Here is a 24,749-nt window from a genome sequence, read left to right on the forward strand (position 1 = left end):
ACAGTCCCTCTGAAGGGAAGAGAGAAAACTGAAATTTGCCTCAAACAGAACCCAGATTGCTCCAGGATCACTGATACAGAAAAGCAGGAAAATCTGGAAAGGGCCCAGAGTGGCTAAACCTGAAATAACAAAGAGGGAGATCAAGATGACGAAAGTTTGCTTCAGGAATTCCAAATTTCTTTCTGTTGTCAGTGTTGAACTGATCACTTTCTCCCTTCTTTTATTCCAAAATTGGGGTTGTATCCCCTTGAGGCTGTTGTGGCTGTCCCTTCAGACAACTCTTATTTCCATGGAATTTTGCCTGATGGGACCTGAGCCTGTTTGGCTGGCAGAGGGCCCTTTGGACAGCAGATATTTTACCTTTCTGTAATGAAAGGGGCTGTGGCTGATGTTTGAATCCTGCTGTTCTGTGTTTGAACAAGCACCAATTTCCTTACCATACCTTCTGCTTGATATTTACTGGTTATGACATTGTAAAAATACATCTTTCTAATCTGAACTTTATTTTAATCCCAGAGGGCCAAGGAGTCTCAATAGCTGTGCAGAGGATTGCAAACATCTTAAATAAATTCCTGGTTTTAAGCAGAGCAACTGTATTATGTTAGGTTTGGGGTTTCTTACAGTGTTCAGCTGTGTATGAAATGTAGTTTAATGTATAAATCATTGTAGTGCTGCTGTATCACATCCTGTACACAAACCAGCATGCTGGGAAAGGCAACTGGGCTGTATCATAAAGAGCTTGACATTTCTGGCAATCCTTATCCCAAATAATCTGTTTGAAGTGCTTCTGTGCCTCTCTGAGCTGTACATCCCAAGCCCCTCAATGCCAGGAAGACACACACAGAGACTCCTCACACCTCGTGCTGAGATGCCCCTCAAATTCAGTGGCAGCTGCTGTAAGGGGAGAAGAACAGCAGCAACTGAGCCAGGAGGAAAAGGGTGTTGAAACCCACCTGTGGGTGCTGAACACCCACAAAAAACACTTCCAGAAACTTCAGAGTAAATTTGGATGTGGATTACTCAAAGCTGAGTGAGGGGAAAGGAAATTTTAATGTAATAGCACAGTTTATTTGTGCCTTAATTTGCAGAGCCTGTTGTGTATCTTCACCCAAATGTGAACATTGGGTGGGTCAATTTTTAATCTTGTCAGTGCTGGGATATTTATGTTGACCCCAAAAGTGCTGTTTGCAGCAGTGTGGGCTGAGATAAGGGGCAGGAGGGAGCAGGGCAGGGCAGGGGTGGCAGGCTGGGCTCCTGTCCCCTGCCACCCCTGCTGCTTTGGCCTCAATGTTGCAACAATTCCTTGCAGATAGTGAAATAGAGGAGGAATCTGAAGAAGATGAAGATTACATTCCCTCAGAGGACTGGAAAAAGGTAAATGCTAAGCCAATATTTCATGAATAATAAGTTGATCTGTTACCTGGTAACTCTGAGCTCTGCAGAGCACCCAAATCCTCTCCTGTTTTTCCCCATAAATAGAGTGTTGATAATGAGAAATGTCAAAGACCTCCCCAGACAGTCCAAAATCCATTCCCATATAGTGCCTGGTAACTGTGTTTATAGATTTTGAACCTGTTAACTGTTATTTTTAGATTTTTAACAAGGCTGAAGTTTTAAGGGGGGAGAAAAGATGTTGTCATCCTTGTGTTTGCTAAAAAAAATCTTCAGGACTCTGGTTGCTTAACTTCTTGTTTCTGTTGTTTCAAAATAGGAAATCATGGTGGGCTCCATGTTTCAAGCTGAAATTCCAGCTGGCACCTGCAAATACAAAGAGAATGAGAAAGGTGAGGCTTGGCACTGTGACCCTTGTTGCTGGTTTGTGATTATTGTCTGACGGGGACAAATAAAAGGTTGGGTTGATGTTGTGTGTCTTGTGAAATCAATGAGGTCCTTCAAGTGAAAACTGAAGTTCATCCTGTGCTTCACCATCAGAGCTTGAGGCTGGGAAGGGGAAAGGAAGGGTTGCATTGCTGGGCTGGTGCCTCTGGAGCCCTTGGAGCAGAGATGCTCAAAGCTTTACCCTCTTACACTCTTACTTGGTGTAAAACTAAAGAGCTGATGGAGGAATTGCATTGCTGGAATTGGATTAACACATTAAAAGAGGCAAAATGGAACCAGCAGCTTTGGAATCACCTCTTAAAGCTCTTCAGGCAGTAACAAAAAAAGTTCTAGGTTTGGTTTTTTCCTCCTTTTTCCCAACCAGAGCCTTTGGTGTCCTGTTCAGGGCCAGGAGTTGGGCTTGATGATCCCTGTGGTCCATTTTCCAGCTCAGGATATTCCATGATTCCATTGCCTTCAAACAGGGTCTGACTCACAGCCAGGGAGGTTGCACAGAGTGTAATTTATGTGAGAACTCAAGGCCAGGCTGGACAGGGCTTGGAGCACCCTGGGACAGTGGGAGGTGTCCCTGCCCATGGCAGGGGCTGGAATGGGAAGATCTTTAAGGTCCCTTCCAACCCAAACCATTCAAGGATTATACTTCTATGAAGATTCCTAGAATTTTTTTCTGAAATGAGCAACCAAACATCAGATTAATTCCACCCTTTGAAACAAAAAGCTCCCAGAAAACTCTTCAGAGCTGTTTCCAAACTGTGTCTCATCAGTGAAAGGAAACTGCTTTCTTTGCAAGAATTTCAGTCCTTTTCCTTACCAGTTTGGGGGTTTTATTTGTATTTACTTTCATGTTCAAATCCTTTTCTTCCAGTAGAGCTGCATCTGTTCCCCCTCTGACCTTGCCCCCTGCACCGAGTGCTGCTGGACCTTCCCGTGCTCCCCAAGGGCTCCCTCCTTCCTCTTGTCTCACAGAGCAAATTGTAATTGGAAATCAAAGGGAAATCAAGTTGGAATCAAGGGGGAAATTTCCTTTCTTGCTGATTTTTCTAAGGTTAAGACCACAGACAAGATCTGCATACTTTGCTGATTCCAGCAAAGCCTGAATTTCACTTTATTTTGCTGTACTAATTTTTTAATCCAAAACTTTCAGGCTCTTCAAGACTAAGATAATTCATATCACGTTTTTCCCATGAACTTCATTTTGTTGTGGCTTCCCTGGTCTGAAATATCCTGGGAAAGCTCTGGGAAAAGTGGAGACTTGGTAGTATTAAAATTGTGGAGTTTCAAAATGTATCCTGGGATCTGTGGGGACAGAATATGCCAGAGATTTGAAGGCAGTGCAAGTGGAATATCCAAATCTTTGGGATTTCCGTGTCCATGGCACAGCTTTGTGCGTTGGGATTAATGGCAGTGCCCCAATGACCTTCCAGGGTTTGAGAACCACTTTGTCCCAGGGAATAACTCTCTGTGTCCTGGTTTCCTGCTGCTTGTGTTCCCTCAGTGTATGAGAACGATGACCAGCTGCTCTGGAATCCTGATTTCCTCCCCGAGGACAAAGTGGTGGAGTTCCTGACCGAGGCCTCCCGGCGCACCGGGGAGGAGAAGGGCCTGGATGCAATTCCCGAGGGATCACACATCAAAGACAATGAGCAGGTAGAGGATCTGGGGCTTTGGAGTAGAGAATTATCATCCCTTTATTTTCATTTACTCCCAAGAATTAAAGTTGTGGTTGAAACAGTTTTATTTATTTTATTCCCAAGAATTAAAGTTGTGGTTGAAACAGTTTTATTATTCCTTTTGGGAATAGAAACTGGAAGGGCTTTTTACCTCTCAGTGAATATGAAACTGTTAATTTGCTCTTAATGTTGTTTTATATAAAATAAAATAAAATAAAATAAAATAAAATAAAATAAAATAAAATAAAATAAAATAAAATAAAATAAAGTAAAATAAAGTAAAATAAAGTAAAGTAAAATAAAGTAAAATAAAATAAAGTAAAATAAAATAAAGTAAAATAAAATAAAGTAAAATAAAGTAAAATAAAATAAAGTAAAATAAAATAAAGTAAAGTAAAATAAAGTAAAATAAAATAAAGTAAAATAAAATAAAATAAAATAAAGTAAAATAAAATAAAGTAAAATAAAATAAAATAAAGTAAAGTAAAATAAAATAAAGTAAAATAAAATAAAATAAAATAAAATAAAGTAAAATAAAATAAAATAAAGTAAAGTAAAATAAAATAAAATAAAGTAAAATAAAATAAAATAAAGTAAAGTAAAATAAAATAAAATAAAGTAAAATAAAATAAAATAAAGTAAAATAAAATAAAATAAAGTAAAGTAAAATAAAATAAAATAAAGTAAAATAAAGTAAAATAAAGTAAAATAAAGTAAAATAAAATAAAGTAAAGTAAAATAAAATAAAATAAAGTAAAATAAAGTAAAATAAAATAAAGTAAAATAAAGTAAAATAAAATAAAATAAAGTAAAATAAAATAAAATAAAATAAAGTAAAGTAAAATAAAATAAAATAAAGTAAAATAAAGTAAAATAAAGTAAAATAAAGTAAAGTAAAGTAAAATAAAATAAAATAAAGTAAAATAAAGTAAAATAAAATAAAATAAAGTAAAATAAAGTAAAATAAAATAAAGTAAAATAAAGTAAAATAAAATAAAATAAAGTAAAATAAAGTAAAATAAAATAAAGTAAAGTAAAATAAAATAAAATAAAGTAAAATAAAGTAAAATAAAATAAAGTAAAGTAAAGTAAAATAAAATAAAGTAAAGTAAAATAAAATAAAATAAAATAAAGTAAAATAAAATAAAGTAAAATAAAGTAAAATAAAATAAAATAAAGTAAAATAAAATAAAGTAAAATAAAATAAAGAAAAATAAAGTAAAATAAAATAAAATAAAATGCATCAGTAGTTTATTTTATATATAAATGTGTATGCATTAATTCTTTCAGTTACAAGATTTTTAAAGCTGTGTGAGTGCACAATTATTTTTTTCTTCATACTCAGAAAAAGCCCCACATCAGTCTTACAAATGTGTGTGGTGGATATAAATGTTAAAACACTTTGCCTGGATATACTCTTGGTTATTCTGGTAGAGCTCTGGAGATTGAAACACAGGAAATACATCTTTGTGCTGAGTTAAATTTTATTGCAGTCACTCAAAGAGTTTATTCTTCATCTTAAGAGGTATCAGTGATTTCCTGAAATCACACCATAAACTGAACAGTCTCTGGAATGTTAAATATGTGTATTTTCATCTCTCCAGGCATTGTATGAGCTGGTGAAGTGCAATTTTGATACTGAGGAGTCGTTACGAAGGTTGAGGTTTAATGTCAAGGCAGCCCGAGGTGAGCAGAGCAGACACTGAAAGAGGAGTTCCTACCCCTCATTTTCCCTTTTATTTATTCCACAGGTCTTGGGGTTTGCTGAGAAGGTTCATTAGAGCTTAATTTAAGTGCAGCCCTCAGTGAATCTCTCATTGTTCTCTGAGAATGGAATTAGCAGATGTGCAAATTCACTTCCTGTCACAGCTTGATATAAATATCTGTGACTTCAGCTGCAAGTTAAAATCAAAAGTTACTTCTTAGCAGCTCAACTGTGCATTTCTTGGGCTTTTTGTCTGTGTCCTTGCAGGCCTTTTCAGTCATCACAGTGAATGCAACAAACATGAAATACAAAATAAAATAATTCAGAGGTACAAATAAAAGAGCATCTAAACCTTTTATTTAACAAAATATAGCAATAAACCCCCTGTTTTTAAAGGTGCTTTTGGAGCCTTGAGCATTTCTTGGTCTGTTACTGAGCTTTGTGCTCAAAGGAACAAGAAATTAAGAGAAGACACAAGTTATTTTCCTACACATTGATCTGTTGGTTCTGCTTCCACACCTCTCCCAGTTCCCTGTGCAAACCACAAGACAGGAATGATCAAATAAAGAAGATTAGTTTGTTCTCCCACTATTTTAAACCTTATTTACTTGTGACCTTTAAAATCAATGAGGCCAAATTATATGAAGTTTGTAACAATCCCTACCAAGTAGCTCCTCCAAGATGTTTTCTGTCACTTCAGTTGTCTTTAGTTGGCTTTTTTGGTTGAAGTATTTTCTTTATTGCCTTTTTTTTGGCTGTAGAAGAATTATCTGTTTGGACAGAAGAAGAATGTAGGAACTTTGAACAAGGGCTGAAAGTCTATGGCAAAGATTTTCATGTGATTCAGGCAAATAAGGTAAGCTCTGAGTTTAAGTGCAGTCCTCACGTTTTGTATTTTAAAGCAATGTAATTGTAAATAATTTCTTATCCTTAATTTCCTTCAGAAATTACTCTATTTGCTTCTTTCACTTTTTGCTGTGGAATCACAGAATCCCAGACTGGTTTGGGTTGGGAGGGACCTTAAAGGGACCTTAAAGCTCATCCCAATCCCAGCTCTTCCACCAGCCCAGGGTGCTCCAGCCTGGCCTTGGACACTTCCAGGGCTGGGGCAGCCATGGCATAATCTCTGCCAGGGCCTCCCCACCCTCACAGGGAGGAATTTCCCCCTATATTTATGTCCAAATTGTTTTCTCAAAGTCCAGAATTCCGTGTAACTGTGGCTGTGAACCCAAAGTGCAAAAATCCTGTGGCAAGAGCTGCCTTCCTGTGAAGAGACTGAGAGAGAGACTTGGACTGTCCCTCCTGGAGCTGTTCCTTGAGTCACCTCCCGATATCTCCAGTGCTTTTAGCAACACTATTGCCTTACCCTGAAATCTGCAGCCAGGAGTTTCCATTGTCCCAAGCAGCACTGCACTTGGATTTTCCCACCTTGTGGCTCCAGCCCTGGGGGATTTGGCCCAGCAGAGCCCCCCCAGCTGCCTGAGCCCTGTTCCCTTGTTTCCCAGGTGCGGACTCGCTCCGTGGGGGAATGTGTGGCCTTCTATTACATGTGGAAGAAGTCGGAGCGCTACGATTTCTTTGCGCAGCAAACGCGCTTCGGGAAGAAGAAATACAACCTGCACCCTGGTGTCACGTAAGATGGGCAGCATGGCAGGGGCCTGTGCAGCTCCCACCTCACTCGGGGTGTTGTGGAGACCAGGGGGTGCCAGAGTCCCAGCTGGCAGCAGGAAAACAGCCAGGCTGTCAGGACATTGCACTAATGTGTATGTGTCGTGCAGGTTTAAAGGTAAATCAGCAGGAGAAACAACCCCAACACGAAAGAGATTATAAATCAGAGCTACAATTTAATAAAAATATTCCAATCAATGCAATGGCACAAAGAGAAATTGGGTTTAACCCCCAAGCCCAGCACTGTAACCCACCCCCTGGGGCACAAACACAGGGGGGTTTGGTGGCCCCTGTGCTGAGCCCCACGTGGTGCCCTCGAGTCCAAAGGAAAAGGAAGGGACAAACCTGTTGGTGCAGATGATGGCACAGTCTGGTGGAGAGTGGGGGGCTCCTCCTGGCCAGGGGCTGCTCCTCCTCTGGATCCCATGAGTGGTCCCAGAAGTCCCCAACCCCAAGATTCCATCCCTCAGGTTTGGGTGGGAGCCCCCAGTGCCTCCCCCAGGGCAGGGAGTTCCACCCTGGGGGATCTGACTCTGGCAGTCAGGGGGGATTTTGGACTCGTTGCTGGCCCATGGGCAGAGCTGAGCCCTCAGGTGGGTGTGGAGGTGCCAAGGAGTCCCTGCAGGGCAGTTCTCCCAGCTCCTCTGCCAGGCTTCTTTCCCAGCCAGCTCCCAGCCTGAGGGCTCAGCTGTGCCCTGGGCAGCTGCTGCCAATGGGCCATTGGGAACAGTTGCTGGGCAATGGCCCAGAGGGTTTGGAATGCCCAGCTTTGGTCACCCCCACACAGGGATAGACTGGGCCCACTTGCTCAACTGGGACACGTGTGATCTCTACAATAAATTTATTTGGAATAAGGGCAACAATCTGCATTGAGCAGCTGCTGAATTTAGTTTGTTTTCTTTCTACATGTTTCACTTTTCTGCAAACAGAAGTATTTTTAATGCTTTAAATATGTTTGGTGAATATTTTATACAATGGCATCAGTCACATGTTTCAGGTGGGACTTGTGGTAGATTGGCAAGAATTCTGGCCAGCAGAGCATCCTGTCCCAGGGCTTTTTTGGGTGTCCACAGCAAGTTTCCCCCTTCCCATCCCTGCTGGGCAGGAGGGAATGTGTGAGCAGAACTGCACCCCTCAGCTCTGAGCCAGTGGGTTCCCCTGCCCTTCATTCCAATGCTCTGATTTTATATCCCACTCTTTCCACTGCCTCTTGCCAAGCCTTTTTACTATTATTTTCATTCCTCATTTGTTCCTGGCTTCTCTGTTGATCCTTCTTTGGAATATTATTGTTTCTCCAAACATTTTAGAGCTGTGTGTTGGACCACTGCAGTGAACTTGCAGGGTGACAGTCAGAGTTGCCATCTGTGGCTTTGGAGAGTGTTACTGAGAGTCTCTTGACTGCTTGTCAGGCACTGTCTGTCTCCCCCTCTTCTTCCATCTGTTGGTGGGGGTTTTTTTCCCCCCTTTTTCACAAATTAGTAGACATTTTTGGTTGTTAATCACTCAAAACAGTCTCTTTTTGCAGTTGGCTGCATGTGGGGATCAGCAGCAGTGGCATTAAGGATTGTACTTGTCTATTCTTGAATGATTTTGCAGATAAATGTGGGAATTCAGGGAGCAGTGTCAATTCCAGCAGAAGTATGTGTGAGGATATGTTGTTCCTGGAGTTAATCCAGATTTAACACCATTGGTACAAGGACTTTACCAACCAGCTTTCTTTGTTTAAATCTTTCATAGGAGAGTTACCATTAGTGACCTAAATTGGGGGACTGGACTAGATGGCAGATATGGGAATGTCCTTAACTCTGGAGTTTTTCATTTGCTTTTAACGTTGTCCCTTTGGAGTGTTTTTGTGCACAAATGTTACATCCTTCAATGGTTTGTTATTGCTGATGCAGCAAATTGAGAGAGCTTAGTGCAAACCTGCCTGAAAACATCACACTGAAACCACAGCCCACCACACACAGCATATGGAATCTTGGAATGGGAGGGACCTCACAGCCCATCCAGTGCCACCCCTGCCATGGGCAGGGACACCTCCCACCAGCCCAGGGTGCTCCAAGCCCTGTCCAACCTGGCCTTGGACACTCCCAGGGATGGGGCAGCCACAGTTCTCTGGGCAACCTGTGTCTGAGCCACCCTCACAGGGAAGAGTTGCTTCCCAACACCCAAACTACCCCTGCTCTCTGTCAGGTGAAAGCCTTTCCCATATCAAACGGGAATTGGCCACACTTGCAGTGCATGCAGGGAGTGTTTCTGTACCAGTGACACCAACACTTGCCAGCCAGGGCTGAGTGAGCTGTGTCTGTGTCTGTAGAGACTACATGGACCGTCTCCTGGATGAGAGTGAAAGTGCTGCTTCCAGCAGAGCCCCGTCCCCTCCTCCCACCACCTCCAACAGCAGCACCAGCCAGTCCGAGCGGGAGGACAGCACCACCAGCAGCAGCAACCAGAATGGTGAGTGTGCCCACAGCCCCAGGGTGCTCTGTGTCTGCAGGGACCCCAAAGCCCCTCCAGTGCCACCCCTGCCATGGGCAGGGACACCTCCCACCAGCCCAGGGTGCTCCAAGCCCTGTCCAGCCTGGCCTGGGACACTCCCAGGGATGGGGCAGCCACAGCTTCTCTGGGCACCTGTGCCAGGGCCTGCCCACCCTCCCAGCCAGGAATTCCTTTCCAATATCCCACCTATCCCTGGCAGTGGGAAGCCATTCCCTGTGTCCTGTCCCTCCATCCCTTGTCCAAGTCCCTCTCTAGCTATCCTTGGAGCCCCTTTAGGCATTGGAAGAGTCTGCAGGGTCTCCCTGGATCCTTCTCTTCTCCAGGTGAGCCCCCACATAGACAAACAGCCTGATTTAGTTTTAACTATTTCCTAAGGTGGGAGCAGCTTTAAGTCAAAACTGGGTGTTAGAACCAGGTACATGTTTGCCTTTGGACATTGGTCATGTACTGAAGATGAATCTCCACTGGAATTTCCTTTTCAGTGGAATTCATGTGTTGTTTCCCCTGTGCTGGTGTAGAGGGCAATTCTAATGCTGGGAGGAATCCTGGGCTGGATGTTCAAACATCTGGGGTGGGAGCTGGGCTGTGGTGGAGCAGGATACCAGGACCGTGGAAGGGAGCTGGCAATGGGAGAGGGGCCAGGACACACTCCCTGAGAAGATGGAAAAGCCCAAAAGTGAGGAGAGCTGTGCTGAAGGAGCAGGAGGAGGGAAGAGCTGGGGACTCACTCAGGTTGTGGAAATCCCGTGGAAGCTCCAGAAACTGCCCTGGTGAGGAGAGTCCACCTGCAGCTCATGGAGTTATGGCATTCCAGGACATTTCCTGTTGCTTTTAAGGGCTCCCATAAACTCCATGGAGGTTAATCTGTCACTTGTATGCACATAAATGACTCATCCATCACAACGAGGATAAGGAGAACAGTATTGGCTTCTCAGTTAGTGGGACTGGTTAAGGCTGTGCTGGGCTCACCTGCCAGGCTGTTGTGCCCCTGCTCCTGCTCCTGTGCCTTTCTGATGCTGTTCCCTCTCCCACAGGTGTCTCTGCCAACGGCCCAGGGGAGGCACCGAGCAAAGAGGAAGCAAAACTCGAGGGCTTGCACGTAAATGGACCTTCCAGTGGCAAGAAAACCCCTCACATGGAGCTGGACACCAATGGGTATGAACCTGAAAACCTTGCCATGGACCCCAAACTGGCTCATTCAGCCTCCAGAAACGACAATGAGCTGGAAGAGAAGAGTGAGAGACCTCTAAAAAGAAGAAGAATGAACAGCAGTGGGAAGGAGAGCCCGGGGGCCTCAGAGTTCTTCCAGGACACCAACTCCCACGGGAAGCTGGAGGAACTGGAACCTTTGGATGACTGAGTGCTTGGAGCTGGTTTTATTCCTTGGAGTAAATTTGGGGTGTCTAAAATTTTCAGGGTTGATGGGTTACCTTACAAAATCCAGTTCCATAAATGATCTGCTGAGATTTTTTTTTTGTTTTCCTGATACCTTTTAGTTGGCTCTAAAGATCAGATTTTTCATTTTTTTCAGTGCTGAAAAGCAGCAGGAGAATATTGAGTTTCTCAGAGCTGGCAGCTGCAGTTCTGGGATAAGAGGCTCTTAAACATTTGAGGAACAAATCAGTGAATTTCTGCAAAAATACTCCCAGCCTGGCACATTGAGGAATGTGTTAATACAGCTTTTAATGTATAATACACCTTTTAATCCTTGGAAAAGTGAACAAAGCATCCTATTTGCAGCAGGGGCTGGTGCAGATGTTGCAGGAAGGTAAAATAAAACAGAGAAAGCCAAGAGAGAGTAGACACAGAGACTTCCACTCCTGCTGGTGTGAGGAAAATGTCATCCCATCACTAAGGAACCCTCATGAATCCTGAAAGTTATGAGCACAACTATTTTTATATATAGAAGTTTTAAAAGGTAAATAAATAAACCAAGTCAGGTTTGTCTATGTAAAATTGTTGACATCAATGATGTCTTTCCATATTCTTTATCTGGGCTAAAGAAATACATTCTGTATTTTTCCAGATTTCTTTGTAGCCTTTGAAAGATTTTTACAGTACTTATGTCTTGATTGAACTGTCCTTTCTTAAAACAAAAGCTTGTATAATTTTCTTACCTTGTACAGTTGGTAAACTTTTATGAGAGAGTTGATACCCTGAGTCTAATGTCAGCTTCCTTTTATTTTGCTGAAGTCTTTTCTAAAAAAAAAACCCAACAAAAAAAAAAACCCAACCCAAACCAATTGACCTAAAAAAAAAATCAGTCACCCACATGTTATTTTCTTCCCAGAAACTGGTAAATAATTAACATAAGAATGGTTAGGAGTCACTTGATTTTGGAAACGTGGTTTTTTTCTTCTGTTTTATGGCAAATAGTGATGCTAAAAATGTGTAACTAACTCATGCTGCTTGCACTGCACACATTTCCTTGCTTTCCTTAGACCTTTTCTCACTTTATTTTGAACTCAGATCATTTTCACAGCAGCCAAATGCTCGAGTTCACTAAACCTTCCCCCAGTTCAGGTGTTAATGAGCCACTGATTTACTCTCAGTCTGGCTCTCCCCTGGCACCTTTGACAGGGCACAGGAAGGCCCAGTCTGGCTGTACTGGGCACCAGTGGGTGTGCAGCTGCAAACTGGAGCTGGGCTGGGATTTCTGAGGACCCTGGGAATGGTTTCAGTGGGAGCACAAGTAGCACATCCAGGTGTTGGTACCCAGGGACACCTGGGAGAAGGGAGAGCAGGAATGGAGAACTAATTAAGGTATGAAGAACTAATTAAATTGTGAGACACAAAAATTCCCTGTGAGTGTGGAGGGGGTGATGTCCCCCCTCACCAGCACAAGGTGGAAGTTGTGGGAATACCATTTACCATCCATGTCTAATCCAGATTAATCTTGGTTTTGTTGGTTTTTTCAAGCCACAGCTACACTTCTACTCTGTTCAAATTAGGGGAACTGTTTATTTGTATATTTATAACCCTGTGTTCTGCTCCTTAAGATGTGCTGTTAATTCTTAGGTGGTTGGTTGGTTGAATTTAAGGTTTATGATTCTGATTCCGGTTGAAATGAACAGTCCTATGGTTTAAATCATGTATCCACCCAAAAACCCACCTGCTGAGGGCTTGGGTTGGGTTGTTTTCTCCTCCAACAACCTGTCCTTGGACTTTTTATGATCATGAATGAGCCAGATCTGGCCTGGATGAGTTATGGATGCAGGAACCTGTTCCCAGAATCGTGGGGAATGATCCACGTTGGGATTGATGGATTTTGATGGTTCAGAAGGTGCCACCTGCCAGGGATCAGCCAGCCCTGTTCCTGGAGAGGCTCTGGGTGAGGTTTGTTAATTAAAACCTGTGTTAATTAAGGAATTAAGCGATCCATGCCTGAGGCAGAGGTTGCTGTTAACTCTCCCCTCTGGTTTATGAACAGAAACCCAAAGGTTCAGCCTTAGGTCAAAGACAGTCACCAGACGGTTCCAGACAACCAGAGCCCCATTTTCAGTTTTATTTTGATGCATTTTTTGTTTGTTTGCAAGTTGGAAAAACTTACAGGAAAGTTTCCAAGTGAATTGTCTCAGGCTCGTGTGTGAATTCCAGCACTGTGTATATTTTCAGGAATTGCTTTGTTTTTTATCTTACCTTTTTTTTGGTGATAGGTAGAAGAGACCTGACATTCCATAATCAACTATGTAATGCTCAGCTAGACTTTAAGAATATTTAATTACAATTTACCTTTTGTTTATGCTGGTGTTTTATACAATACTTTGTTCATGTTTCAAACTGCAGCCACTCTAACTCGATAAGTCATTGCACTACTAAAGCTATTTAAAATCCTGGATCTCTGGTGACTTTGCTTTCATTTTCAAAGCCTTCAGTTCCCTTTGGAGTCCAGTCCAGCAGAGGAAATCCTTGCTGGGCTTCCCAAAGGGTTCCATGTGATAGAAAAATCCACCCCCACACAGAGAAAACGTACAGATTAGTTTTATCCATTTCTCCACACAGTATTTTGCACTGTTACTAATTCCCTCCTCTTATCCCCACTCCCTCTCTGCAAAAAGCTTATTAAAATATTTTTAAATGTACTGTCTGCAGACAAAATTCCTGAGTTTTTTTGCTCCAAAGAGGGGTGGGATTTTCCTGCTGTGGGGTTGTGGAGCCCCAGCCTGTTGTGGCAGGAGCTGTTACTGCTGCAGGGAACCCTTCTGAGGTCCCCTTTGAACTGTTTCCTCCATCCCCTGAAATGGAGTTGTGCTCTCACCTCCCTCTTCCCTTCCCAAGGAATATTTAAAGCTGTACCCCTTTCCCTCCCCTCATCCCCTCCCTCCTCCTCCTCTTGGCCCAGGGCAGGGAGGGATGAGGCAGGACCAGCTTTTGGTTCATTGGTTTTATTGGAAGCAAATACAAAAATACAGAGGCACATAAACCCTCCTGCTCTCATTACTGACACCCAGAGCCTGCCATACATTCAAATCAAAAGGTTGCCCTTTTCATCACTAAAATGCTCATTCTGTAAATAGATTCTCTATAGAAAACATTTTTTTAGTCAATTCATAGCATAGAAAATACTGTTAGAGGAACTCTTGGCCTTCCCAGTGTGTGGGATCCCATCCCGACCCTGGCACGGACAAAATAACCTTTAAAAATACTTTACCATTAGGACACCAAATCTAACCAGTAGATTCAAAAATAAACATAAATTCATAAAAAACCCCCTCAACATCCTGACTGTGGGCACGGCAGAGCTGGAGCACAGCTGGAAAACAGGGATTTGGGAATGTTACAGTGAGAGGAAGGTGGAGGCTGAAGGTCCCCCAGTGCCAGCACCACTGGGAACCAGCACCACCAGTAACCCCCCCCAAGGGGGTCTGGGCAGCTCTGGGGCTTCTGCACAGCAGGAATTGTTTAACTCCTTCCCTTCCCTGGTGGCAAAGCTGAGCTTTTACTGGAATTTGGGAAGAAACACAAATAATTAGGGATTTTTTTTTTGATTTTCCTTTCCCCGGTTCTGTGCTCTGAGGGGGAACCTGCTGAGGGGCAGCTCCAGGACCTCCTGGCTCAGCCCTTGGTGTCTCATCACCACAGTGACCACTCCAATCCCAAAAAAAGGGGAGATCCTGGTTCTGGAAGAGCTCCAGGGGCAGATGCTGCTGCTCCACACCTTTCCCAGAAAGTCTCTGTCACAGCTAAAAACTTCCAGTAAACTCCAACAAATGCAGTTTGGCCAAACAGCAGTTCCAGTTTTAGCCAATACCTTCCAAACCCCCAAATGTCAGTGCCCAGAGAAGCTGCTTGCCTGGATACAAAAACATTGTTTTACCAAAACTTTTTAACCCAAACTTATATAAACAATTCTCTTTAACCCAAAAAGACAATCCAAGGAGACCTAGAAACAAGTGCTGTGCAAGAGAACCATTAAAAATCTGCAAACATTGCCCAACTTATTACAAATGCCTTTCTTCCAACGGGTCACAGACCCAGCATGACTTACTCCATGAAAAACAGGGATTGTGGGAAAGGGCTGGGCCCCCTTCGCTTGCCAAAATAAGGTGAGTTGAGTCCCTGTGCCTCTTCCAGGTGTGTGCACAGTGCAGGTGGGGGGGATGGAGATTCCAGGGGCAGGAGCAGCAGCTTTGGCTTGGCAGGTTTCCTGGACCATGCTCTGTGTGCCAGGTGGGATGAACTCCTGTAATCCTGCAGCTATTCCCTGTTGGATCCAAACTGGCCAACGAGGTCAGTTTTCCCAAATCCAAAGGTTTCTGACCCCAGGGTGGTCTGAGGGAGCTGCCAGCCCTGCCAAGCTCTGCAGTGCCAGGTAAAACCTTCCTGTTGGGAATATCCCTGAGCCTTGGAAAGCAGGAAAGAGAGGGGGGAATGTTTGCAGGGCTCTAAATAAACCAGGAGGGCAAACCCAGCTTTAGAAGTGGGTTACTGGAACAACTGGAAAAAAAACAACTAAAATTCCAGTTCAGAGAGCACTGAACATTCATCCCAAGAGGTTTTAGCCCAAACCAGGAGCATCCTGCACCTTCCAGGGAACACCTTCTGTGGGCACCTGCCCTCGGAGCTGCTGGTGCCAAGGCCTGACTGCCCCTCCTGCTGCAGCCAGAGGGACCTGCTGGGGGCACACAGAGCCAGAGGCAGCCCCAGCAGCCCCAGCCAGGCTGGGATGGGGCAGCTCCACGGGCACCAGGGAGCAGATCCAGCCAGGGATGCCCAGACTCCTCCTCCTCCTCCTCCTCCTCCTCCTCCTCCGCTCGGCCCTGCCCGTGGCTCGTGCCAATCTCCGCTGCCAGACCTCAGCTCGATTAGAAACCCGTTAATTCCTCCCGATCAGACTTAATTAGATGCAGGCAGTTCCCTTCCCAAGGATTTGTCAAGGCAGCAATCGAGGCTGTGCAAATTAAGAGCGTGACGGTGGCTCCCGGCAGGCGCCCGGGATTCCTCCCCGCCCTGCCCAGGATCAGCCCAACACAGGGAGGTTGTTTCCCAAAAAAGCCTCTCCCTGCTCACACTGAGCTTTTCCCTTTAATATCCAGCTTGCTGCCAGCCTCAGGCTCCTTGCTCAGTTGCTCCTCGGTGAAGGTGATGTAGGAATACACCAGGCTTCCAGCAATACTGCAAAAGAGGGTTGGGAATGAGATCCATGGATCAGCCACACTGCCCTGCCCAGCAGCTGCCAGGGAAAAGCCAGGACAGCGGCACAGGGAGCTGCTGAGAGCATCAATGTGCTTGAGAACTCCTTGTTTTCCTTCTAAACCCAGGTATTTTGGGGAATTCCTGCCCAAACGCTTCCCAGCCTGCTGCTGGATCCCTTCCACCCCCAAAGGGATCCTGCTGAAGTGCAGGGAATGAACAGGAAAACCCCCAGAACAGAGAGGACTTTATAAAAGATGAGGAATAAAATATCCTGGGTGAAAATAAACAAAAAAAATAATTCCAGGACTCTGAATACTTCCAGGACTCTGAAAAATACTACCAGGACTCTGAGAAAACTCAAGTTTGCTGCTAAAATACTCCTGTGTGTCCTCCTGGCTTTCAAACAAGCTGAGTCTGGGAGTGCCCCACAAACCCCATTTCTGTGCTTTTCTTTCTGGGAAAAAACCCATTTAATCAGTCAATCCACTTCAGTTTCACCCCAATTTTTCCTTACAAATCATAAATAAACAGCCAAGCCCAATATTCTTACCTGATATTTAGACCAATGAAGTTCATCCATGTAAAAATATAGTCTCCTCCAAAAACCATCCCAATGTAGGTTATTAAAATATTCTGCAAAAGAACAGGGTTTGAGGAACAAGAGCACAAGTTTCTGTTCAGCCTGAGACAAGGGACTGCTCCATGCCTTGAATAACATGGAGATGGGGAACCCCTGGATGCAGAGGGTGGAAGGGGGAGGACATGGGGGCTGCTGCAGCTGCTCAACACAATTCCCAAGGACAGGGAGGCAGGTGCTCACCTGGCAGTTCCCCCAGGAGCAGGGAAAGCCACTCACCTTAATGCAGCCAACTATTGTAGTTGTAAGAGCAGAGTTATACTGAGTGCAAAGAACCGTGGAATACATCAAAATAAACCTGTGGAGGGAGACCCAACATCAGCCCATCAACCTGGGCTGTGGAAGGAGTCCCAGGCCAGGGCAGGGGCTTTAAGGTCCCTCCCAATCCAAACCATTCCAGGATTCCATGATCCCTTCCCCTCCTTTCTCCTGCAGTATTTATACCACCTTTTTGGCTAAACCTGCACTGAAGGAGCACAGGAGACACTTCCCAGCTCTCAGAAAGAGCCCTTATCAGGACTGAAGATTTATTATTAGTTTTTTATAGTAACAGGGCACCAAAATCCCCTAGTTCTGGAAGAGACAGGCCTGCCCTGCTCCCTCCCAGCACCACGTCCTTACCCCATCACACAGGACAGCAGGAACTGCACAACAAAGAACGTGTCTGCCCAGCCCTGGTACTCCATTGCCTGCAGGAAACAGCAGCCCTCAGAGGAGGAAGCACAGGAATTGCCAGCAAAACAAGGGACAACCCCCCAGCCTTGGCTTTCATGTCACAGCAGGAAGAACCAACCCAAATGGGAGCAGGGTGTGACATCCGGGGTGGGAGGAGAGCCCACCCCAGCACCACCTCCAGCCACAGCACCCGGCTCATCCCTCTGGAAAAAGCAGGAAGAACAGTCCCACAAGCCAGAGAAACCAGGAGAGGCATTTCCCTGCTGGTTACCATCCAGAACTGGATCATTTTGCAATTCACCCCTTGCAAACCACAACGCTTAGACAGCACATCCCAAGGGAATTGAAACCTCTGGAGATGGTGCTGACAGAGTGACTAAAGGCAGCCTGGAATTCATGGAAGGGCTTCTTCTCTTGGGCTTTTGATTTTCTGGAATACCTGGACTGCTGGGTCCAGGAGAAAGGGACAGACTGAGGGGAGTCCAGAGGGGTCACCAAGATCCTGCAGGGACTGGAGCATCTCCTGGAGGAGAGGCTGGAAGGGCTGGGACTGCTCAGCCAGGGCAGAACAGGCTCAGGGTGTCCCTCCAGGTCACAAACACCTGTGGGAGGGAGCCAAGGGGACAGGGCCAGGCTCTTCCACATGGACACACAGCAGGGACCCTCTGGATGTCAGGAGACACTTGGTGAGGGTGACCAAGCACAGGCAGAGATTGCCCAGGGTCATGCTGAAGTCTCCAACCTTGGAGATACCCAGCTGGAGTCCTCACCTGCTCCAAGGGGACCGGAGTAGCTCCAGAAGTCCCTGCCAGCCTCACCCAGGAGGCAGAGCAGGGGCAGACCAGGCTCTCCCACTCCCTTCCCAGCTGGACAGGGACCAGCACAGGGTTGCCAGGAGCCATGGCAGGGGCTGCCAGGCAGCAGGGAAAGCCCTTCCCACCAGGGCCATGAAACACCAGACTGGGAGGGAGAGACCTCCCTGCGGGTCATCCATCCCTGTCAGCCCAGGAATTCCTCGCAGGGCTTTGCTCGCCACCATCACACGCCCATTTCCCCTCTCACAAAGCAGCACATCATTCCCTTGGATGCTGCTTCCCAGACTCTGACACTTCCCAGCTCCACAGGCACGGGAAGGGCTCCCAGCACTGCCCAGGATGCCACGGGCCCCTGACAGGGGGGGTTTCAGGGAGCAGTTTCCCGTGGCAGCCCCAGCACAGAGCGCAGCTTTGTCCGGCGCCGCCGCCGGGAGCTCAGCCCGCAGAAAGGAGTTTATTCAGGGGAAAAGAAAATAAAAAAAGAGGCCATTTCTCACTCTGGGCTGAACAGAGGCTGCACAGAGCACACAGAGCAACGTTTGGCTGCCCCTGCGCCAGCTCCTGCTTCTAAAGGAGCACTTTATCCCAGCGCCAGCCCTCGGGAAGGGCAGGGCTGAGCCACCTTCACCCCCTGCCAGCCCTTCTCCTCACTAATCCCAGCTCATTATCCCAGGGAATTAAGCTCCTGAGGAGGACAAGGCCACCAGGCTCTGCAGGGTGGGGATGGGGGGCAGGGGGAGCTGCAGGGCCCCCACAGGGTGGGCAACACCTCCAGCCCTTGGCATCTGAATTCCCTGCCCCTGGAGAGGGAGATGCCCAATGGACAGGCATGGAAAAGGGGTCTCTTGGCCAGGAGGGCCAGGCCAGTACAGCTGTACAGCAGGCAGAGCAATAAAAATACAAACAGCATAAAAAATAATAGTAATAGCAGCAATAACAATAGCAACAATAGCAAGAATAATAGCAAGAATAAGAATAATCTCACATATAGAGGACCATCAGCCCTGACAGCAGCACAGCCCAACAGACCCTCAGAGCAACCCAACAAAACCACCCCAGCAAGAGGGAAGGACAGAAAGAAGTTTGCAGAAACTCATTTTTACCAAAAATACTCAACTTCTTTAAATAACAATATTTGGGTTTGCTTATTGCTCTCCACTTCCCCATTCCTCAGGCATTACAAAAATGCTTGAATGGAGCAACTCTGTGGATTTAAGTCCAACGTAAGGGTTGCAGTTCCTTGCTGAGGTGGGTTTGGGGTAGTGACCCCCCACCCCTTTCCCCACCTCCTCCTCAGCACCCCCATTCCATATTCTGCCACCAAACCCACGGATCTGGGGAGGGCAATCCCACCTTCTGAGCATCTCCAGTGAAGTAGGCGATGGTCAGGGTGGGGAGGATCATGAACAGTGCATTGTAATAGAGCAGACCATACTTTCCCAGCTCCTGGAATCAAAAAATATCCATGTATTTAACTTGGCACATAAGATATTATTCACATTGCTACTGAGACTGGGGCTTGTGAGCTAAAGCCATGTGGGATTCTGCAAGACAGAGGAGCTGGAGGGTGGGGTTTTTATATATATAAGAGAATCTCAGAAAGGTTTTGGTTGGAAGGAATTTTAAATCCCATCCACTCTCAGTCCCTGCCATGGGCAGGGACACCTCCCACCAGCCCAGGGTGCTCCAAGCCCTGTCCAGCCTGGCCTGGGACACTCCCAGGGATGGGGCAGCCACAGCTTCTCTGCCCAACCTGTGCCAGGGCCTGCCCACCCTCCCAGCCAGCAATTCCTGCCCAATATCCCACCTATCCCTGCCCTCTGGCAGTGGGAAGCCATTCCCTGTGTTCCGTCCCTCCATCCCTTGTCCCGAGTCCCTCTCCAGCTCTGGACAGGAGATTTTGGGAGAGGGATGGGGTAGCACTGGGAAAGCTTCACCCCTTTGCCCTCTCAGATGCCAGCTGGTGGCAAACCAAGCCCAACCCTGAAATGCCAGAGGGAAGGTCATCCTACCTTTGAATCCAGCTTCTGTTTCACGTAGGCACCGTTTGCAGCTGTTAAGGCATCATTAATAAGGATAAAAATATATCCTTCCAGGTCGAATGCCAAGTCAGCACTGGGAAAGGGGAAAACCAGAAGTTACAGCTTTGAGCTGGGCAGAGACACTTGGAAGATTCGTTCCACCTCCTGTCGAGCCAGTAAGTTGTCAGGGAAAGTTAATTGTGGGAGGAGGGGCTGGGATTTGGGTCAGTAAAACATTCTTTCCTACTAGAGAGCATGTCTGAGGCAGGGAAAAAGGACACTGGATTGATTCCCTGTAGCTTGGACCCTCTGGGGACACAGGATGGGACAGCAAAGCAGGAGCTCACCTGGCAGCTACGAAGGCGCCAAAGATCATGGCAATTACTGTCATCTGAATGCTCCAGGAAAACTTCTTCCTGGAAAAGAGAGGCAGGAGGACACAGCCATCAGCCACACTTCAATCCTCAGGGAAGCACTGCCAGGGCTTTGGAGGGGAGCAGGGGGCACTCGGGGACAGGGGGAGGAAACCCCAAGCAAAGCCCCACCAAACCCACCCGTGCAAGAGCTGCGAGTAAAAGACATTTTTAGACAGTTATCTCTGATCTTAAATAACTTGAGGAGTGAGTTTATGCAGAGCTGCACCTCTGCCTGGCACAGAGGAGGGCTCAGCTGGGCACAGAGCAGCCCCAGCCCTGAGGAAGGGCTGTTGCGGGAGCAGTTTGGGGGGTCCCTGCAGGAACCCAGGGTTGGCACAACCCCCTCCACATCCCACCAGGGCTGCACAGTCAGGCTGTGCATGCACAGACAGAGCACAGCCCTCTGCCTGCCCTGCAGGGCACGGCATCCCTCCCAGCTCCCGCCGGGCACGGGAAGGGCTGGGCACACCAGGGCAAGCAGAGCCTGTGCCCGCTTCCCCCGCCCACCCTCGCTCCCCAAAGGCAGCTCGGAGGCAGAACCCCTGGCACACGGCTCCCTGGCACACAGCAGCTCCCTCACCAGCTGGGCTTCATCCCAACTCCTCCCAGCCTCTGTAAGGAACCGGGATCTGCCAGCGGGGAAGGGGCTGGGAGGACTCACTTGAGTAAGAAGCCTTCGGCAAACATCGTAAACAGGATGGAAAACCTCCGCAGGACGGTGAACATGGGCAGGCTGCAGGGGAAGGGGCAGCAGGTGAGGGGGGCTCCTCCCTCCCTGCTCCCTGAGCCCACCCCGGAGCAGGCACCGGGACTGGGGCTCTGCAGAACAGCACGGGCAAGGCTGCCCGTTCCCTTATGGAACAGCACTGCTCCCTTATGGAAGTGGCACCGTTCCTTTATGGACATGGCACTGCTCCTTTATGGAACTGGCACCGCTCCTTTATGGAAGTGGCACCACTCCTTTATGGACGTGGCACTGCTCCCTTATGGACGTGGCACTGCTCCTTTATGGACATGGCACTGCTCCTTTATGGAACTGGCACTGCTCCTTTATGGACGTGGCACTGCTCCTTTATGGACGTGGCACTGCTCCTTTATGGAACTGGCACTGCTCCTTTATGGACATGGCACTGCTCCTTTATGGAACTGGCACTGCTCCTTTATGGAACTGGCACTGCCCCTTTATGGAACTGGCACTGCCCCTTTATGGAAGTGGCACCGTTCCTTTATGGACATGGCACTGCTCCTTTATGGAACCGGCACTGTTCCTTTACGGAACCGGCACTGCTCCCACCCCCAAAAAAATTTTCTTTTTATCAGACCCTGTCAGGGTGGGGGGCCCCAGGGACACCCCAGACCCTCCCACACGGTGGGCGAGGGCCAGACCCGCCTCCCTCCCTGCCCGCTGCCTGCGGGAAGCGTTTGGGAACACGCACGTGGCACAGTCTGGCGTGGGCAGAGAGGGAAGAGCATCGCCCCGAGCGGCTCCTGCCCTGGCACCCACAGCCCTGCACACCCCAGGCCTGGCTGCAGCACCCTGGGACCCCCCCAAGGACCCTGTGAAACCTCCCCCAGACCAGAAAACCCTCCATACTTCAGTTTCTTTGTGCTGAACAGTCCTGTGATCTGGTTCCCGAAATACAGGAGAGGTAGAGGAAATGTCTGGAAAGAAGAGGGATAATGCCATGGGAGCGCCCGGAGGAACCTGCAGAGCTCCCGGAGCACCCTCAGGGGATAAATATGGATATGGAATTACTCCCACCCCACAATGGAATCATTCACACACACACACGTGTCCCAGTCCTCAGCCCGGAGCTGCTCCGTGGCCACAGGATTCCGGGAATACACACAGGGACATCCCACTGCCAAACAGCCCGAGGTGCCACCGGGCTGAGGGGCTGGGGCAGAGACCCCCGGCTGGCCCTGGGGCAGAGGAGCAGTGCCCGGGGAGGGGAGGTGGGTGCAGGGGAGGGGAGCTGGGTGCCCCGGGGAAGGGGAGGTGGGTGCAGGGGAGGGGTCCTACCCGCCAGGGGACATGTCTGTCGAGGTCAGGGAACTTCACCACCCGCAGTGCTTTGCCCGCCCAGAGCACTGCCACCGTCGCCATCATCTGCAAGAGAGGAGGGGGTCACCCCAGGGACCCCAGGTGGGAGGTCTGGGGGGCCAGGGGGGATTCCACTCACCTGGCCCAGCCCCACGCACAGCGAGGAGGGGAACCTGTGGGCACAGAGCAGAGATCGGGGGGAGCAGCCCCAAATTGGGGGGCGCATGGGGGGTACCAGGGGGTGTGAAGGACCCCAGGGCAGGGGGCGTTCATGAGGGTCCGGCCCCCAAGGACCCCATATGAGGCCCATCTCTGGGGGATTCTGATGCCCATCCCCACGGCTCCCCATGCCCACCCCTTGGGATTCCCATGCCCATCCCTGGGGGGATTCCAATGCCCATCCCCGGGGATCCGCATGTCCATCCCCTGGTGGGGGTCCCCAGGCCCATCTCCGGCGTTTCCCGTGCCCATCCCCGGGGACTCCCATCCCTGGGGATTCCCACGCCTATCCCCGGGGGTCCCCATCCCTGGGGGGATTCCCATGTTCATCCCCGGCATTCCTCATGCCCATCGCTGCGCGATCCACATGCCCATCCCCGAGGGTCCCCCTCCCCGGGGGGATTCCCATGCCCATCCCCGGCATTCCCCATGCCCATCGCTGCGGGATCCACATGCCCATTCCCGAGGGTCCCTATCCCTGGGAGGATTCCCATGCCCATCCCCGAGGGTCCCCATCCCCGGGGGGATTCCCATGCCCATCCCCGAGGGTCCCCATCCCCGGGGGGATTCCCATGCCCATCCCCGAGGGTCCCCATCCCCGGGGGGATTCCCATGCCCATCCCCGGGGGTCCCCATGCCCATCGCTGCGGGATCCACATGCCCATCCCCGAGGGTCCCCATCCCCGGGGGTCCCCATGCCCATCGCTGCGGGATCCACATGCCCATTCCCGAGGATCCCCATCCCTGGGGGGCTCCCCATGCACACCCCGGGGGGCTCCCCGGCGCCGACCCCGCGGAGGGTCCCGATGCGGACCCCTCGAGGGGGATCCCCACGCCGCCCCCCGCGCGGGGGCTCCGGCCGTACCCGTAGGTGGTGAGGACGCTCTTGTTGACCACGACGATGAGGAAGGAGCTGAGTCCGTAGGCGGCGGCGGCCGCGAGGCGCAGGCAGAGCGGCGGGGCCGCCATGCCCCGCTCCGCATCGCCGGGCGCGGGGGCTCCGGCGGGGGCTCCCCCCTCGGCCGCCCCCTCGGGCCCCCCCCCGGCCGCGGCCGCGGGGCGTCTGCGCGGCACGGCCGACATGGCTGCGAGGGGCGGGCGGGCGGGCGGGACAGCGCCAATGGGAGCGCCGACATGGGCGGGACAGCGCCAATGGCAGCGCCGACATGGGCGGGACAGCGCCAATCGCATCGCCGACATGGCTGCGAGGGGCGGGCGGGACAGACGGGGCGGGCCGGACAGCGCCGATCGCACCGCCGGGACGGGCCGCGCAGGCGCCGCGGGACGGGAGGGCACGGGGGGCACCGGGGTGGGGGGCACCGGGTGGGGCGTACTGGGATGGGGGGTATGATATGGGGAACACTGGAGGGCACCGGGACGGGGAGTCTGGTATGGGGGGCACTGGGGCGGCGCCGGGGTGGGGGGGCTGAGATGGGGGGGCACCGGAATGGGGGATCTGGGCTGAGGGGCATTGGGGGTCACCGGGGTGGGGGGTGAGGATCGGGGGCATTGACATAGGGGCAACGGGATGGGGGGTCTTATATTGGGGGTCTGGTATGGGGGGCATTGGGAGGAGCTGGTATGGGAGGTGTTGACAGAGGGGCATCGAGCTGGGGGATCTGTTATAGGGAGGTCTGGGGGACATTGGGGGGGCATCGGGCAGGGGGAGTCTGGTATGGGAGGTCTGGTATGGGGGGCATTGGGGGGAGGGCATTGGGCAGGGGGCTTCTGGTACCGGGGGATCTGGTATGGGAGGTATTGGGGGGGCATCGGACGTGGGGGGTCAGGCTGGAGCGTCTGGTATGGGGGGTATTGGAGGGAGGGCGTTGGGAAGGGGGGGACATCAGGCTGGGGGATCTCGTCTGGGGTGGGGTCTGGTATCGGGGACATTGGGGGGGCATCGGC

At 49.2% G+C, this 24,749-nt stretch overlaps 2 protein-coding genes across 4 annotated transcripts in view; one reads left to right on the top strand and one right to left on the bottom strand.

The window, feature by feature from the left end:
* The window catches only part of MIER1 (MIER1 transcriptional regulator), a 46,014-nt gene extending 32,551 nt beyond the window's left edge, over positions 1-13,463 (top strand). For all 3 annotated transcript variants that reach the window (XM_071564627.1, XM_071564625.1, XM_071564626.1), the window contains exons 6-13: positions 1,310-1,374; positions 1,712-1,784; positions 3,335-3,486; positions 5,114-5,195; positions 5,976-6,070; positions 6,720-6,847; positions 9,200-9,339; positions 10,416-13,463. In XM_071564627.1, coding sequence (XP_071420728.1) covers positions 1,310-1,374; positions 1,712-1,784; positions 3,335-3,486; positions 5,114-5,195; positions 5,976-6,070; positions 6,720-6,847; positions 9,200-9,339; positions 10,416-10,741 — 1,061 coding nt within the window. In that variant the 3' untranslated portion in view covers positions 10,742-13,463. The remainder of the gene's footprint in view (positions 1-1,309; positions 1,375-1,711; positions 1,785-3,334; positions 3,487-5,113; positions 5,196-5,975; positions 6,071-6,719; positions 6,848-9,199; positions 9,340-10,415) is intronic.
* Positions 13,464-13,756: 293 nt separating this feature from the next.
* SLC35D1 (solute carrier family 35 member D1) lies at positions 13,757-23,934 on the bottom strand. Its single transcript, XM_071565314.1, has 12 exons — positions 23,710-23,934; positions 22,765-22,798; positions 22,605-22,691; positions 22,176-22,243; positions 21,243-21,314; positions 20,513-20,581; positions 20,157-20,259; positions 19,498-19,590; positions 17,276-17,343; positions 16,874-16,952; positions 16,568-16,650; positions 13,757-15,996 (listed from the first exon to the last, which is right to left on the bottom strand). Exons 1-12 carry the CDS (start codon positions 23,925-23,927, stop codon positions 15,888-15,890), a joined length of 1,083 nt encoding a protein of 360 aa, XP_071421415.1. The 5' UTR covers positions 23,928-23,934; the 3' UTR covers positions 13,757-15,887.
* Positions 23,935-24,749: the final 815 nt, after the last annotated feature.

The sequence above is a fragment of the Pithys albifrons genome, chromosome 10 (assembly GCF_047495875.1).
Source record: "Pithys albifrons albifrons isolate INPA30051 chromosome 10, PitAlb_v1, whole genome shotgun sequence".
Classification (NCBI taxonomy): Eukaryota; Metazoa; Chordata; class Aves; order Passeriformes; family Thamnophilidae; genus Pithys; species Pithys albifrons.

Bases quoted from the DNA above. Each gene is read 5' to 3' on its own strand.
- SLC35D1 (XM_071565314.1), bottom strand. From the start codon at position 23,927: ATGTCGGCCGTGCCGCGCAGACGCCCCGCGGCCGCGGCCGGGGGGGGG. The intron at 20,260-20,512 runs GTGAGCTCCTGC...CCCCTTTCCCAG, and splicing joins GGCGCCTTCGTAGCTGCCAG to TGCTGACTTGGCATTCGACC. The intron at 19,591-20,156 runs GTAGGATGACCT...TTTTGATTCCAG, and splicing joins AACAGAAGCTGGATTCAAAG to GAGCTGGGAAAGTATGGTCT.